The 15763-nt window shown below is 40.3% G+C and overlaps 1 protein-coding gene across 3 annotated transcripts in view; it reads left to right on the top strand.

Moving 5' to 3' along the window:
- GCN1 (GCN1 activator of EIF2AK4) overlaps positions 1-12407 on the top strand; it is a 44775-nt gene extending 32368 nt beyond the window's left edge. For 2 of the 3 annotated variants that reach the window (XM_030025368.2, XM_041125951.1), the window contains 14 exons: positions 63-227; positions 645-806; positions 1241-1333; positions 1597-1740; positions 2718-2987; positions 3271-3384; positions 3908-4138; positions 4771-4964; positions 6170-6284; positions 7424-7520; positions 8472-8620; positions 9224-9328; positions 10863-11081; positions 11696-12407. In XM_030025368.2, coding sequence (XP_029881228.1) covers positions 63-227; positions 645-806; positions 1241-1333; positions 1597-1740; positions 2718-2987; positions 3271-3384; positions 3908-4138; positions 4771-4964; positions 6170-6284; positions 7424-7520; positions 8472-8620; positions 9224-9328; positions 10863-11081; positions 11696-11821 — 2184 coding nt within the window. In that variant the 3' untranslated portion in view covers positions 11822-12407. The remainder of the gene's footprint in view (positions 1-62; positions 228-644; positions 807-1240; positions 1334-1596; positions 1741-2717; positions 2988-3270; positions 3385-3907; positions 4139-4770; positions 4965-6169; positions 6285-7423; positions 7521-8471; positions 8621-9223; positions 9329-10862; positions 11082-11695) is intronic. The other variant, XM_030025369.2, reaches the window with a different exon arrangement.
- Positions 12408-15763: the final 3356 nt, after the last annotated feature.

Here is a 15763-nt window from a genome sequence, read left to right on the forward strand (position 1 = left end):
AGTTCACCTTCGTAAGTTTTATAAAACAGGAAAATAGTTAATTTATACATTTTTGGGGACAGGTTGCAGCACGGACATTAGGAGACCTTGTCCGAAAGTTAGGAGAGAAGATCCTTCCTGAAATCATTCCTATTCTGGAAGATGGACTGAGGTCAGACAAGAGTGATGAGAGGCAAGGAGTCTGCATTGGGTTGAGTGAGATAATGAAGTCTACCAGCAGGGATGCGGTAAGTTATATGTGGAGGGTGAAATCTCCAGTTTCCTAGATACTTATGTTATGATGCACGTATTGCAGTTGAGACAGAATAATACAGCTGGTGCTGGGCTTGTTTTATGGACTGAATTCAGGGCTTATAACTAACAGGAGTTGCTGTTCAGGCAAATATATGCATTTGTATCTGTCGGTAAATTAAAACATTGCACAGTTCTGACTTTTATGAGATAAAATAATAGAAATCATCCACTAGGTAGCCTTAGAGCACTGCACATATTTGTGTTGATTAATCCTGGTTTTCTTCCAACATATTTCAAGCAAACAGCAGTTTAGTTTCAGCTGTGCAAATTCTGCGTTCTTAGATACTTTACTGAGATGCATGTGTCTGTTGTGCTTTAGGTATTCTGTAATTTCATCTCTACATCTTTAGGTACTGCTTTTCTCCGAGTCTCTAGTTCCTACAGTGAGAAAAGCACTCTGTGACCCTCTGGAAGAAGTCCGAGAGGCTGCAGCTAAAACATTTGAACAGTTGCACTCAACAATTGGACATCAAGCTCTTGAAGATATCCTGCCATTTTTGCTGAAGCAGCTGGTAAGCATTGCTCAACATTAGTCAACAACTTGATTAGTGATGTTGTGGGACAGGTTTTGAATAATTGGTTTAAAGGAGAAGCAGGATTGTAGTGGCAGACCTTCCAGGGAATGGCAGCTCTATTTTGTCTCCTCCATGGAGTCATCCTAGCCATGGCTAAAGCACAGGCCTAAGAATTGCTACATCTGGCTCTGCTAGGGAATTGCCGTTGTCACCTGCTTAAGTTGTTTGGCCACCACTCCTGATACGGAATATCTTTCTGATGTGACAGAATGGCTTGGTTTGGGTTTTTGCTATATAATAGGAGAGCATTTTTGGATAGGACTTGTGTGTTGGTTATACGATCGTGTGGTAAATTGTCACTTGAAACAGGGTTTAGCTTGGCGTGTCACAAATCATCTCTCAGGTTTGTAACTTTCTCTCTTTCCCTGTAGGATAATGAAGAGACATCTGACTTTGCTGTGGATGGTCTTAAACAAGTTATGGCTGTCAAGAGCCGTGTGGTGCTGCCTTATTTGGTGCCAAAGGTACAATTGGAAAGAAATTTTTAACTTCAGAACTGTGCTTTTTCCTCTGCTTGCTGCCAGTTTTCTTTGGACTGCTATGCCAAAAGGAAGAGCGTAGTTTGAAATTTTCTTCTGATTTTATGCTCAAAACATTGTCATCTGGGTTGTGATGCATTTTATACTTAGAAATTTTTCATGTTGTAGATGAATTGAGAGTCCTTCTGACAAAACTTTCTGCTTGTCTTGTGTTTTTTGCTTTTTTTTTTTTTTTTTTTTTTTTTTAGCTGACTACTCCCCCTGTGAACACCCGTGTGCTAGCTTTCCTCTCATCAGTGGCAGGGGACGCTCTGACACGGCACTTGAGTGTCATCCTGCCTGCTATGATGTCTGCACTGAAAGAGAAGCTGGGGACCAGTGAAGAGCAATTGGCAAGTAGCACGGCTCAGCTCTTTGTTATGACAGGTTGCCTGAAGATAGAGCTTTGGGTTTACTTCCCAGCACAGAATCTGTGTTCTCTAGATTCACAGATTGCATGTTTTAATTCAGTCCATTAGCTTCTTCAGGATGAGTCTTTTTGCCTGGTGGCATATTGTGAGTCGAAAAACGTATGCTTTCCAAATCTATTTGTATCCATATAAAAGTCTCTTTGGCCTGCAACAAGATACAATTCTCAGTTTACTTATTCTTGGAAAACTGCCAGAGCATCTAGTTAACTTTGTATTTATTCTTGGTATAGAAGACTGAGAGATTAAAGGGCTGAAGGGAGGAAATCTCCTGTTTTGCATGCAGCAGTCCTCCTTTACTGCTTTCTGAAACATCTGGTATTTGGACTCCAGAGAACGTCCTGGAGTTATGATTGCGGATAGATATGTACATAAGTTAGTGAATCAGGAATGTTAGTGACAGAGTCCTGTTGTCTGTCTCCTGTAGATGCCTATTAGCTCAGCTTCTAGCCCCAAGTCTGCCTGGAGATCTCTAATGTACCCACAGATGTGCTTGTAATTAGTATTATGACGCACAGCATTGAACTACCTAAATCAAAAAAATGTTATCTGACAAGACCCACGTGCTCTGATGGGTGACTCAGATGGGGGAGACTGAGCTACTCTAATTTTTGTAAATTAGCTCTTCGGCAGCTGGAGAGTGACCTGTGCAGCAATCAGGTTAGCAGAGTTTGGTCACTTGTTAAATTTTGAGAGTTGGTTATACACCTATCTCTGCTCCAGGACTGAATCGAGCCTTTAATGGTGATGTGACCAGCTACTTAATGAGAAACGATTAGCAAGTGGGATATGTTGTAGTATTTCTCTAAGAGATAATGCTGTGGATAATATGGGGAAACCCGGGGCTAGATCTGCCTTTGTTCTATTTGAGAGTTAATGTAAAGTTAATTTGGACTCTTTAGGAGATGGCAAACTGCCAGTCTGTAATCCTGTCTGTGGAAGATGATGCTGGACAAAGAATTATAACTGAAGATCTACTAGAAGCTACCCGCAGCCCTGAGCTGGGAATGAGACAGGCAGCAGCTGTCATTCTGAATATCTACTGCTCCAAGACAAAAGCAGACTATACTGGTCATCTCAAGAGCTTGGTTTCAGGCTTGATACGTTTATTTAATGATACCAACCCTGTAGTTCTGAATGAAAGCTGGGATGCGCTTAATTCCATCACCAAGGTGAGAGGCAGCTTAAAAAGGTTATGGTGGTAATGCCTGGCAAGGAGAAAATGTGGATAGCTGGTACAATACTGCCTAAATTGAACCTTTGGTTTTGATTGTAAACTACATTTACATTTGCAAGTGCTGCAAAGATTTGAGAGTTGTAAGATGAGCTTGACTTTAGCTTTGTGAGCAAGGAGGCAGGAAACAGGTGTCTTCTCTTGACACACCTGAGAAGAATTCACAAAGAACAGCTGGTTGCCGTGTTGTCTCAACTTTGTCTTACCCCTCTGTCCTGCAGAAATTAGATGCTGGGAACCAGCTTGCTCTCATTGAGGACCTGCACAAGGATATCCGAATTGTAGGGAATGAGGCCAAAGGCGAGCATGTGCCAGGATTCTGTATTCCGAAGAAGGTAAAGGATCAGAATGAGTGCGGATTTGTCACAGCCATAATACCCACCTTTTGGGGGAACTGATCGATATGACTTTACAGCGATTAGAAGCAGTGTCTATTTGGGCATTCCAAACCTGTATGTTGGAGAGACTTTTTGTAGGTTACTGCTGCTCTTGAGTTACCCTACAGAAGACTCCTCTTGTAACAAGATCTTTGACAGTTCTGTTATGCATGTAAGTCATGGTCGCTGGCTGCTTTTTGTGGGGGAGTAAAGCTGGACTTCTGTGCCAAATTTCTCTGGTTTATAAATTCCCTGAGCCGCCACCACTTTTCTCATAGCAACTGGCTTAGTAAGCGTAGATGCGTGAAATCAAACCAAATAAAAGTAGATCTGTAAATGTGGAAGCAGGCAGCTGAAGGTCAACAGGAAATTGAGAGAAACTCTCCACATTTGTGCATCTGGTGTATAACAGGAGCAAAAAATAAGATACATATTTTTTGCATCTTAGCGTCTAAGCTTTCTTATCCAATTTTCATGACAGGGAGTGACTTCCATACTCCTGGTGCTGCGGGAAGGTGTTTTAACTGGTAATCCAGAGCAGAAGGAGGAGGCAGCAAAGGCCTTAGGGCTGGTTATTAAGCTGACTTCTGCTGAAGCTCTTAAACCATCTGTGGTGAGCATTACTGGGCCACTTATTCGGATCTTGGGAGATCGGTTCAGCTGGAATGTCAAGGTGGCTCTGCTTGAAACTTTAAGCCTTCTTTTAGCTAAGGTAAGATTCAAAGTAATTGACCGTGGTTTGTGAACGTTTTCCATGGTAACCTTCAGAAGTATCTCTTGCTGTTCATGTAGATACAGCTAGGGTGTCTGCTGGTGTGGATTTGATATTTAGGAATGGCACTGTAACTGGATTGTATTCTTCCGGCAGCTTCTGGCCTACCAAAAAAGCCCCCAGTACTTGAATCACTGGGCTGCTTAGAAATATTGCTAAATGCTGATCCCACTTGCAAGTGATTAAAAACTACCATGTAATTAATCTCTCCTGTGTCCACCATTTTAATGAATTGTTAACTCCAAAGATGATCATCTTACGTATCCATGACCTGAGCTTTTATTTAGTGCTCTGCATACAAAAGGCTGTTCATGATAGTGGAAAATTTTTCAGCAACGTTACCCTTGTATTTCAGTATGTGGAAAATAAGATTAGATTTGAAAAGGCTAGAAGTTTTGTGGTAAAGTATTGTTTCATGTTTTTCCCATTTTAGTAGTGTGTTAGATCTGAATAAGGGCTATTTGTGATAACTTAACTGCTGTAGAAGAGGTCATGCTGTTTTCAGGCTTTGATTTCTAGCCACTGTTTCAGACTCGACTGCACCACTTTCCCTTCTTTCATCTCTGGTATAGGTTGAGATTGCCCTGAAACCATTTTTGCCCCAGTTGCAAACAACCTTCACCAAAGCTCTGCAAGACTCAAACCGTGCTGTTCGCCTTAAAGCTGCCGATGCTCTCGGTAAACTCATTGTTATCCATGTAAAAGTGGATCCTCTCTTTACGGAGCTACTGAACGGAATTCGTTCCAGTGATGACTCTGCCATCAGGTAAGCTGAAGGTGATATCTCAGACCTTCCTGCTTACTAAGGATGAAAGAAAGGGCTAGGATGAATGAACAAAACCCCCAATTCTGAGAGTAAGATTTACTTATTAGTGAAAGCAGTTGGCTGTTAATCAAGGGTTGTAAAACAAAGAATGTGGATGATAGGGACTTCCTGGGTCAGAAGCTAAGCTGTGACCGCGTATCAGGGGAAGCATTGCTTGGTATCTGCCCAGTTCTCTCTCCTGCACACCCCCCAGCAACCCACTGCAGCCCACTCTCAGATACAAGACTGTATCAATTGTCAGTCTGACCTGAAGTAATGCAGCTGTTCTTATATCCTAAGTGCACAGATCCCTAAGAAATTAACTTCCTGATTTGAGAATTTTTTTAATGTTTGAATAGTCAGAAATTATTGACTTTGTAACAGACAGACACAAGGACACAAACATGGAAATACTCTCTAGCATGGAATTTTCAGCAGTGCAGAGAGTGTCAGTCTCCTAAACTGTAAGGCATATTAGTGTAATTGCTGTCTGTTGTGGTTTAACCCCAGCCAGCAACTAAGCACCACACAGCTGCTCGCTCACTCCTCCCCGTTGGGATGGGGGAGAGAATTGGAAGGGTAAAAGTGAGAAAACTTGTGGGTTGAGATAAAGACAGTTTAATAGAGAAAGCAAAGCAAATCCAAGGAATTCATTCACCACTTCCCATCGGCAGGTGGGTGTTCAGCCATCTCCAGGAAAGCAGGGCTCCATCACGCGTAACGGTTACTTGGGAAGACAAAACACCATCACTCCAAACGTCCCCCCCTTCCTTCTTCTTCCCCCAGCTTTATATGCTGAGCATGACGTCATAGGGTCTGGAATATCCCTTGGGTCAGTTGGGGTCAGCTGTCCCGGCTGTGTCCCCCACCCAGCTTCTTGTGCACCCCCAGCCTACTTGCTGGTGGGGTGGGGTGAGAAGCAGAAAAGGCCTTGGCTCTGTGTAAGCACTGCTCAGCAGGAATGAAAACATCCCTGTGTTATCAACACTGTTCCCAGCACAAATCCAAAATACAGCCCCATACTAGCTACTGTGAAGAAAATTAACTCTACCCCAGCCAAAACCAGCCCACTGTGTAAGAAACTGTTACAGGTATCCAGAACTCAATTTCTTTTTTAGGGTGGGAGGGAGAGGCAGTGTCTGACTGTACGTTGTGATCACTTCTAGGGACACAATGCTGCAAGCTCTGCGGTTTGTAACACGAGGAGCTGGTGCAAAAGTAGATGCTGCAATTAGGAAGAATATCAGCACGGTGCTTCTAGGGATGCTGGGACATGATGAGGTACTGTTTTAGCCAGCTGCAAAGGATCCCTGCTGTAGACATTCTTAAATTTAAAATCTGAACTTTCTACCAGAATTATTTTCTAAAATAACTTCGGGGGGAAAATCACTAATGATAGAGTGGAAAGAAACTTACATAAAGAAGCATGTGGTTTGGCATTACTCACTAAACTAAATACAGTGTGTAAAATTGATCTTGTTGGAGCCCTGTAGTGTGTTAGCTGAGAGTCAGGTGTAAGAATTAGAGATCCCTAGCCCATCACTGGTGACTCTGAAAATCTGTGAGTTTAATGTTTCCTTAGCAACTGTATATGAGGGTTTGACCTGCAGCTCCTCACCAACGTGTCTGAGGCAGCTCTGAAGTCAGGATTTGCTTTTTATCTTGGAGAAACCCTGCAATACCTTCACCATATGCACATATGTGTGTTTGTGGGCTCTCAGGTGGGGCTTATCATTTAGTGTGAGAAATTTTTCAGATAATGGCAGATTTTTCTCCAATGAGCAAGAAGGTCTCCAAGTTTAATATAGGGTCTTCTTTATATGGCAGATAGCAACAGTATCCTCTGTGAGATTAAAATTAATCATCTATTAATTTCTTTCTTATGTTTTAATCTGTGCAACATAGACATGCAACTGTTGGCATGCTAGAAATAGAAGAATTGAAAAATTCCCACTGGATAGTAGAGAGGAGTAGTGATGGGATGGTTATGTAAGCAAGCCAAACAACAAAAGCCTGGAAGTTTTAAATTAAAAGTAGTATGAGTTTATCACAGAGATAGCTCCTCTAGAGATGGCTAGAAGTGACGCCTACTTTCTAGGCTGTGAATCTAAACTTAACTCTTAACACGTCTTAAAACATTCACTTTTCCATTTAACAAATCAGAGTTTATATAAGGTCTGTAATTCTTCAGTCTCTGCTGGCTTTTTTTGACTGTGGATTTGGCTTTAAGTTCCATTATGTACAAGAAACCTTGCGAACTGACAGAAATCCACAGGTAGTAGGAGTGAAATACTAGTAATGTTTATTTCCTCCTTCTCTTTTTACTTCACATCATCCTCTGTCCCTTGCTGCTCTTGCTCCTTATCTCTGATGTGTGGTGAGCTCAACTGGTGTTACTCTTTTCTTCCTCTCCTCATTAGGATGCCACCCGCATGGCCTCAGCTGGCTGCTTAGCAGAACTGTGTGCGTTTCTGTCAGAAGAGGAGCTCAGCACTGTTCTCCACCAGCACTTACTGGGTAAGTGAAGCTGTTTTCGGTGACTGGAACTGATTCAGAAAGCAGGGGAAGATACCTTCTTAGTCATTGGTTCAGGCAAACTTTGTGACTAACTATGTCAGTTCCTCCTCTTTATCTTAAACCTGAATCTCTACTCTAGATTTTCTAGTACTTTTCTTTGCTCATGGCTGTTCATTTGTGCACTGTGGTACATAGTTGAGCACAGGGTGGTGGTTGTAATTTGGGGTTACCCATACTTTTTTCCTGGATTTGTTTTCAGATGAGTTGCTGAAAGTACCAGGATGGCTGAGTGATTGCTAGTGCTGACACAGAGAGGATGGGAGGTGACAGGATGTTTGGGCAGGGTGGACGGGAGGGCCATTCCACCTCTTTTGATGACACTGTGATCTTAGATTGGCTTAGGCTAATTGCAGACCACATCTGATGGTTTCACATGCTTTTGGAGAATTAACTAATTTGCCTCTAAGTTAGTAAAACCCATGAATTTTGGAGGAACTCGTAGTGGTTGGGAGTGCTATGGGATTACTCCCCTCTGTGGTATTAAAAAGGGAATCTGTTAGCCGGTTTCAAATTACAGATGACTTTTACAATTTTATTAGAAAGCCAAAGCTTGTGTAATTCCAATGCCAAGCTCCTTCATGCACTAAGTGATTGTGGGGCTGATTACATGTGACTGAGACCATCAGAAGTAACTGGGTTGAACAATACCAAGTCACTTGTTTGTGGCTGGTTTCCGTATCTGCCCAGAAGGTGTTCCTGTCTGGTAGAGGTGGTTTGTTCTAGCACTGTTTGTATGGCTTTTTGGGAGGAGTGGAGGAAGCAAGGTATTGCTTTAGATGCTCCTTATTATTTCATTTTATGGAATGGAATTGACAAACCGACAAAAGCTTTCTTAGATGAAAAGGAATGGATAGCAGGAGCCTTGCTATTGTTCTTTTCTTTCATTTGCAGCAGATGTCTCTGGCATTGACTGGATGGTGAGACATGGACGAAGCCTGGCGCTCTCTGTGGCTGTAAACGTTGCTCCTAGCAGGCTGTGTTCCCCCAAATACTACAACAGCGTTCAGGAGATGATCCTCAGCAATGCCACTGCTGACAGGGTAAGTGCTACGTGAGAGTGGGTGAGTTCTGTTGGAAGCGCTTGTTGGGAGTAGTTTCAAAAGGTGTGCAGGTTCTCTGTGTTACCAAACAGAACACAAGTCCCCAAGTGCAATCTGAGGATTCTCCCTTGCCTAGATGCAGTTTTTATAATGAAATTACACGACTGTCCTGATTCTTTGAGTTCTGATCTCTGTGGAGACAAAGATTAAATAATCTTCAGCTGCAGAGTGGCTTTCATTGGGAGTAAATTATGCTTCTGTTTCTCTATTAAAGTTCTCATTCATGGGCCAGGTTTGTAAGAAGTGCAAATATTTCATTTTAGGAAGAAGACTTTAAATCTAGGGCTGAATGAGTTATTTGGTGTAGGGAACTTGAGGTCTCTGTGGGGCCTGCCATTTTATTCCATGTGGCTCATACTCGCATTATGATTTTTTCATCATATTACCCAGTAACATCAACCCAATGTTTTCCTGCTTCACATGCTACAGTTTTTTTGAAAGCTCGGTTTAGCCTTCTGCAAAAGCTTACCAGACCATGAGCCTGATCATAAAGGCTGTTGGAACTCTGCTCTAGTAATACCAGTTTTTGTCTTTATGTTGAAGATTCCCATTGCAGTTAGTGGCATCAGAGGGATGGGCTTTCTTATGAAATACCACATGGAAGGAGGAGGGAACCTGCCTCCAAAACTTTCCAACCTCTTTATTAAGGTAAGACTTTTTATGATAACTACCTGGTGTTGTTCTCATGTGATCTGAATCTTTGTTTTGAGCTAACTCATGGGTGGGTTTCTCTTACCAAATTTCTGTATGGTAACCCAGCATGAAAACTAAAAGCTCAGTTGCTTTATCTTGGGAAACTAAATCCCCTGATCCCTGAAAAATCTAGGTATTTCTTTTTGTGGTGAAGTACAGAGAGAACCACTTTATCAGTCTGCTTTGTAGTTGTGAATACCATACCACTATCCCTGTTGCAATACGGAAATGAGACTTTTGATCTTTCTGTGGTAAACTTTAGTTTTGATTCTTATGAATTAATTTTTCCCTTTGCAGTAACAAACAGCTGGCAGAGAAGAGTTGGGGGGAGTTGTCAGGTTTTTAAGGTTGCTAAAGGTCAGAGGGCCTTTGTTAGAAATGCATCAAATACCAACTCTCACCTTACCTGGTTTTGCTGCAGTATTTTTTACTTCCACTATTGTGGAAGGGAGTAGGTCCAAAAGACTGAGATAAGACAGTATTGAAGTTAATGCTTTTTTCAATTTGTATCTATTTAAATATTCTACCTCAAAATTCCTTTCTTTCTTGGTTGTTCTGTTTTTTTGGTGTATGTGGGTTTTTTTGTTTGTTTTTTCTCCCCTCCCTCCCCCCCCCCCTCAAAGTATACCTCACAGTAGACAGGGTCTGATGAACATTAGAACCTCAGGGTGTTTTTAATGTCTTAGGAAAGATAGGGGAAGATAGTGAGGAGTAGTGCTGGAGCAGAAGAACTGCTTTTTATTTTGTCTGTCATCTTTATTGTAAATATAAATGTGTTACATTTTCAGGTTTTACATTCCTTTTCAATTTACTTGAAAAACTACCAAACATGCAAGTTGACATGATGCAGGCCATCATTCTTCAAAGCAGACTTTTTGTCTGAAATCCTAAATTTATATGTTAATTTGTATCATAGTATTGTATTAAAATATAAAATTTAAGTATGACAATTGTCACAATACCTTTATCGTGGGATTAATAATGCAGTTGACATTCAGATGTCAGCTTTCATGTTTTAAATGTGTTGAGATTTAAATAAAAAATACAAAGCTCTGTTTTTTATTTTATTTTTAAATGAAATCCACTGCTGAAACGCATCTTATACTCCAACCAGAGATTGACTTGGCTGTTGCTGCCGATTGAGTGTATTTTACTGAGGTACTAACACTATCAGCTTTTTCCATGCTTAGTGGTCATTGTCATTTCCTGAGGCAGTTGAGAGGAGCGTGTGACCCTATCGTCAACCACATTTTTCAAAGTTTTCTTTTGAAAAGGTGTCTTGTTTTCAAGGTTTCATCTTCGCTTACTGTTACACAGTTTAGTCAAGCTTGTTGGTTAACAAGTTTGTCTCTTGTGTACCCATGAGTTGAAAACTGTTTGCTATTATTGTTATAGTTTAAAATACTTAAATTAGAAAAAAAGATGAACTACTGTGTCAAATACCTGTCCTTGGTATATGTGAATTTAAGTCCACCTTTGTCTCCTTCAGTGTCTTCAGAACTCATCCAGTGACATAAAGTTAGTGGCAGAAAAGATGATTTGGTGGGCAAATAAAAACCATCTTCCCTCACTGGATCCTCAGACAATTAAACCAATTCTCAAAGCACTTCTGGACAACACAAAGGACAAAAACACCAGTGTAAGAGCCTACAGCGACCAAGCTATTGTCAATCTCCTGAAGATGAGAGCGGGTGAAGAAGTGCTTGAGGTATGAGACAGAAGAAAATGTAATCCTTGGTACAAGGCTGTGTCACGTTGCTCTGTGTATGGTTAAGTGTTGTGCCTGGAGCCTCAGAATGCGCTGGCAGTCTCTTACGGAATAGACGGAGTGGGACATTCCTATTTGCCTTTAAGCCTTCTTCAGTATTCTCATGCTAAGCCTTGAAGAAATAAGCAGTACCGATACTGTACAACCTTTTGGTGCAGTATTAATAAAATCAAGGTATTTAACATGCCTCCCATGTTTAACATAATAGCCTTGCTTTCAAAATGCCTTTCAAATTTCCCTTGCTGTGCTGTAGTTACCTCAGCTAAGACTGCTTGTTTATTGCTTTTGTCACTTGTATAATCCTACTGCACCATTAGTGGTGCTAGAGAGAGTATTTTAGGATGGACCACTTTGAACACCCATTTCCAGACCGCTTTTCTAAGTCTTAGCTGCTTTTGGATAGTTCCCATGTCTGGAATCATAAAACCAGATGAAGGATTTTAGTATGTTTGAAAGATTTTAGATAAATACAGCTTGTAAGGCACTTAGATTTATTCTTATTTTGAATGGTATGTCATAAGGAATTGGTAATTGGTGTTATCTTTCTTCCACAGTCGGTTTCCAAGATTCTAGATGCTGCCAGCTTGGAGCTTCTCAACGAAAGCTGCAGGAGATCTCTGAAGAAGCTGGCTGGCCAGGCTGACTCTGATGAACAGATAGATGACACTATACTGACGTGATAATAAAGCTCCAGAAGACAAGAAAACACTGAACCAACCGCTGCATCAGCATTTCAACTCAAACACCTATTTTAAATGTTTTCATTTTTGAAAATGTTAATTCTGATGGGATTTCACGAAAAGGACTCCCAGAGAGTATTTTAGTATCAAATATACCAGAATAGCCTTAATTAGACCCACATTAGCTGAAAATTGAAAATTTGGTCCCCTTTTTGAAACAGATAATGCGCAAGAAACAGATATACTAATCAATACTAGTAAATTGTGGCCAATTGTGAGATGTGGCTAGAGCACATCAGGCTTAAACTCTGGTGACACCTATTTCCTTTCCAGGGTCTGTGCAAAAACTCCAGTACTGGAAGTATTGTTGGTCTTTTCCACGGACCCTATGAAGCAGGAATGGAACTTGGTGAAAGTTAAAGCGTATTGTTTTTGTGTACTGCTAACTTGCTGCTTGTGACGGTTCTGAAGACTGAAAATCCCTGTAAAACAAAGTATTTAAAATAGCCTTAGATCACAAATGCGAAAGGGGGATTAAATGCAGTCTGTTTAAAGAAGGAACATTTAATAAAGGCTCTGACTTTGATCTTTCTGGTGTAAACTGTTCTTTTTACAAATTCATTTGTCAACAAACTTACACTGTGATTTACTTTTTGGACCTGCTTTTTCTAGGGCATACAGTTTGTAGAGTGGGTAGCACTGTAATCTATAAAAACCTTTTGCAAAACTGAGGCAAGCTAGGGTTTAAAACCAAGCCAGAACTGACATTTAATGAAATTTGTAAGTAATTACTCCTATTAATTTCCAAAGTATTTTTGACTACAGACAGCTTCTTAGTTATTCAACTTGTGAAAAGTCCTCTATTTTTATGTCTTCAAAGGCTTCATAAGATACTTGGCATTTCCAACATACAGATTTTTTTTCTTTTTTTGTCAATGAGTTGCACTGCTCCAGGAAAGCAGCATTTTATTTTACTTGGCCACATATACCTCTTTTTTAAAAATTTCTTTTAATTTACTAATACCTTTTATGCCACTTGATGGAAATAGTAAAAATCTTGTTGCAGAATACAAATTTCTGAATGAAAAATGAGCTTGTACATTCCGTGTGGAGTAATAGTTAAGTGAGCCTTATCTATTTTATGAAACTACACAGAAGCTGGTTGCACCCGAGAAGCCAGAGCATTAAGATTTATTGTTTCAAATAGGTGGGTGGTATGTGTGTGGGAATATTCCTTGCATGTAACTGGACGGCTCAAACCATGATGAAGGGAGAAGAACACAATACTACGCATCATAAAATTTGAGAGCATAAAATGCAACCACATGGGAACAACACATTCCACTAGAACCAATTTGCTGATTGCTATGGCAGTTACAGCAAACAGAAAAACATTTTATCTTCACCATACTAATGCCTCAAACAGCAAGATACAATCTCGAGTAGATATTTAGGAGTGCTGTGCTTTGTTCTGGTCAAAAGTACAAGAACCTGTCAAAACGTTCTTGATGTTATGTCAGTTCCCAAGCCTGTGGTGTAGGCTCCTGGCAACAAAGAGATTTTGCTGTAGAAGTCACTGGAATACTGTTGGAAGGGACTTGAGAAAATTGGCTATTCTACCCCTTACCTAAGATAGGTTCAGCTCCAACTGAACCATTCCTAACTGATTTCCATAAAATTGTTTTTTATAGTGTTGTATGATGGAGATCCCATAACCTCTCTATGCCATCTATTTCATTATATAAACTTTTCAGACTGTCAAGAGTTTGCCTTGTGTCTAAAAAAAACCCATAATAATCTTCGTTGCTGCTTGTCCTGTTCCCACAGACACTGAAAATAGTTCATTTTTGCAGCAACCGCATCGTCACTTCAGTGTTCTCACCCCTGGATGAAGCAAGTTTAGATTTTCTAAGTCTTTTCTCATAGATTTTCATGTTTTCTAAACTTACACTGCTGCCCTCTGAATTTGTTCCAGTCTGATTCATGTTTGCCTCGTGGTGTCCACTGCTGGACCAGGTCTTCTAGGGGAGAGTACTACTTTGCAAGCCCTACGTAACACACAACATGTTGTCTATCCCAGCGCAAGGTCTGGGTGTTCTTTTTTTTTGCAACAGCAGAGTGTTGCTGACGTGTTTAGTTTGTGATCAGCTACGAAGTCAAGCTGCAAAATTGTTCTTTGGCTATTTATTTCCAATCTTGTATTTATGCAGTTGGCTATTTCTACAAAATTGCAGTACTTTCCAGTTGGTCTTACTGAAATTGTATTCTAGTTATTTCATAACATTTATCTGCATTTTGAAGGTGGGTTTTAATTCTGATTTTGCCTTCCAAAATACTTGCAAATCTTAAACCATCTTAAAACTATGTATTTTGCGCTGAATTAGTAATAATCAAAGAGTGAAAACTCAATTAAATGCTCTAAAGGATTTGGCAGTCTCAGGGCACTGGAATTAGTTTCACCTATAATGAATTAGCTTTGTTTTGGGATAACAGAGAAACAGCAGTTAAACCATGCAATGCAAAAATTCTTGTGCGCTGAAACATGTACAAAATTTTATGGCATTCAAAAACTACTGGACAGGTGGCAAAAAGCTCCGTGGTTGTATTGGAATCACTTGCTTCATCATTGCAGATGGGAAGGAAGAAAAAAGTTGCAAGTTTCTCTGAAGAATGGCTGTTTGAGCTCTTGATTGTGGGCACCTTGGCTTACCTATTTTATCTCGGATTCTAACTGATGCTCCACATAAACATGTGAAAGAAAATTACAGTTAAATAGAAGCCTTTGTTATTAACTTGTTAATTTTAGCCAGTAAGAGCTTTTGTTATTAAGGGTATTTTGATTATTTGTATTTCCACCTTATGTAGCAGCAAGTGGAAAAACTCATTCATCTTTCCAAACAGCAGCTGAATTTCTGCACTCAGTTTAGTTGTTTCTGAGGGAGGAGTAAAAGGTAGGAGCTCACTTGCACTTATTGAGAATTTGCTGATTTTTCAATTACAGTGAAACACTGAATTTGGATTTTGATAGCTACTTTTCACTAAACTATTTATACACTGCAGTATAATACATCAGAGATAACATACCCATAGTTTTTGCCACAACAGGAGATCTGATAAATTGATTGTGCCAACTTGGAGACTAAAGAATTAATTTTTTTCTCATTTCAAATGTCTTAAAAATACTAGTTGTCAGTAAAAGATAATTTTTCCCCACAACTGACGGTGATAACATCTTTGAACTGTCAAGCAACTGTCTCTGAGTGACAGCTGAACTGTGTGTATTTCAAGAAGATCAAAAAATAATTTATGAGGTGTTTAAACTTACAAAGTGCTAAAAATTTCAATGGAAAAGAGACAAAGGTGAAAGCATAAAATATTCAAATATTTTGATTTTTTTTTTTTTAGATAAGTCACAGTTTATACTGTCTGTTTTATTAGGTAATATCATGCCATCTCACGCTTTTCACATGATGAGGTTTCATGAGCTTAAAAATAAAGGTAATAGGAGTCATTATCATTTTGGGTTTGAGCTGGTGATTTGTATGCTGGATTCAAGGGATCTCCCTGCAGCCCAGCAGTGTCCTTGGCTACCCTGATGCTTGGGGCACGTGTTGGGTTATACGATGGGCTGCCCAAGTGCTTTACTGGGGTGGGTGATATGTGGTGGGGGTTGCTTTAGCACTAGGCTAGGTTTGGGCTAGCTGCAAATCCTTTTCGAGCAGGGTATCTGTGAGCGTAAGTCTGTTATTTAACACACACTCATGTCTGGTAACACTCCAGTCTTTCTCCTGCTCCTCAGCTACATCATACATTTGAGGATAAAGCAGAATGGGTGTGGTGTTTTAAATGCATGAGTTGCAGAGTGAATGTGAAATGGAGGTCATCTAAGTGGATTTCAGGATGTGTGGGACTTGACAGGGGTGAGCTTTGAAGGCTAGAATA

The sequence above is a fragment of the Aquila chrysaetos genome, chromosome 9 (genome assembly GCF_900496995.4).
Source record: "Aquila chrysaetos chrysaetos chromosome 9, bAquChr1.4, whole genome shotgun sequence".
NCBI classification, from domain to species: Eukaryota; Metazoa; Chordata; class Aves; order Accipitriformes; family Accipitridae; genus Aquila; species Aquila chrysaetos.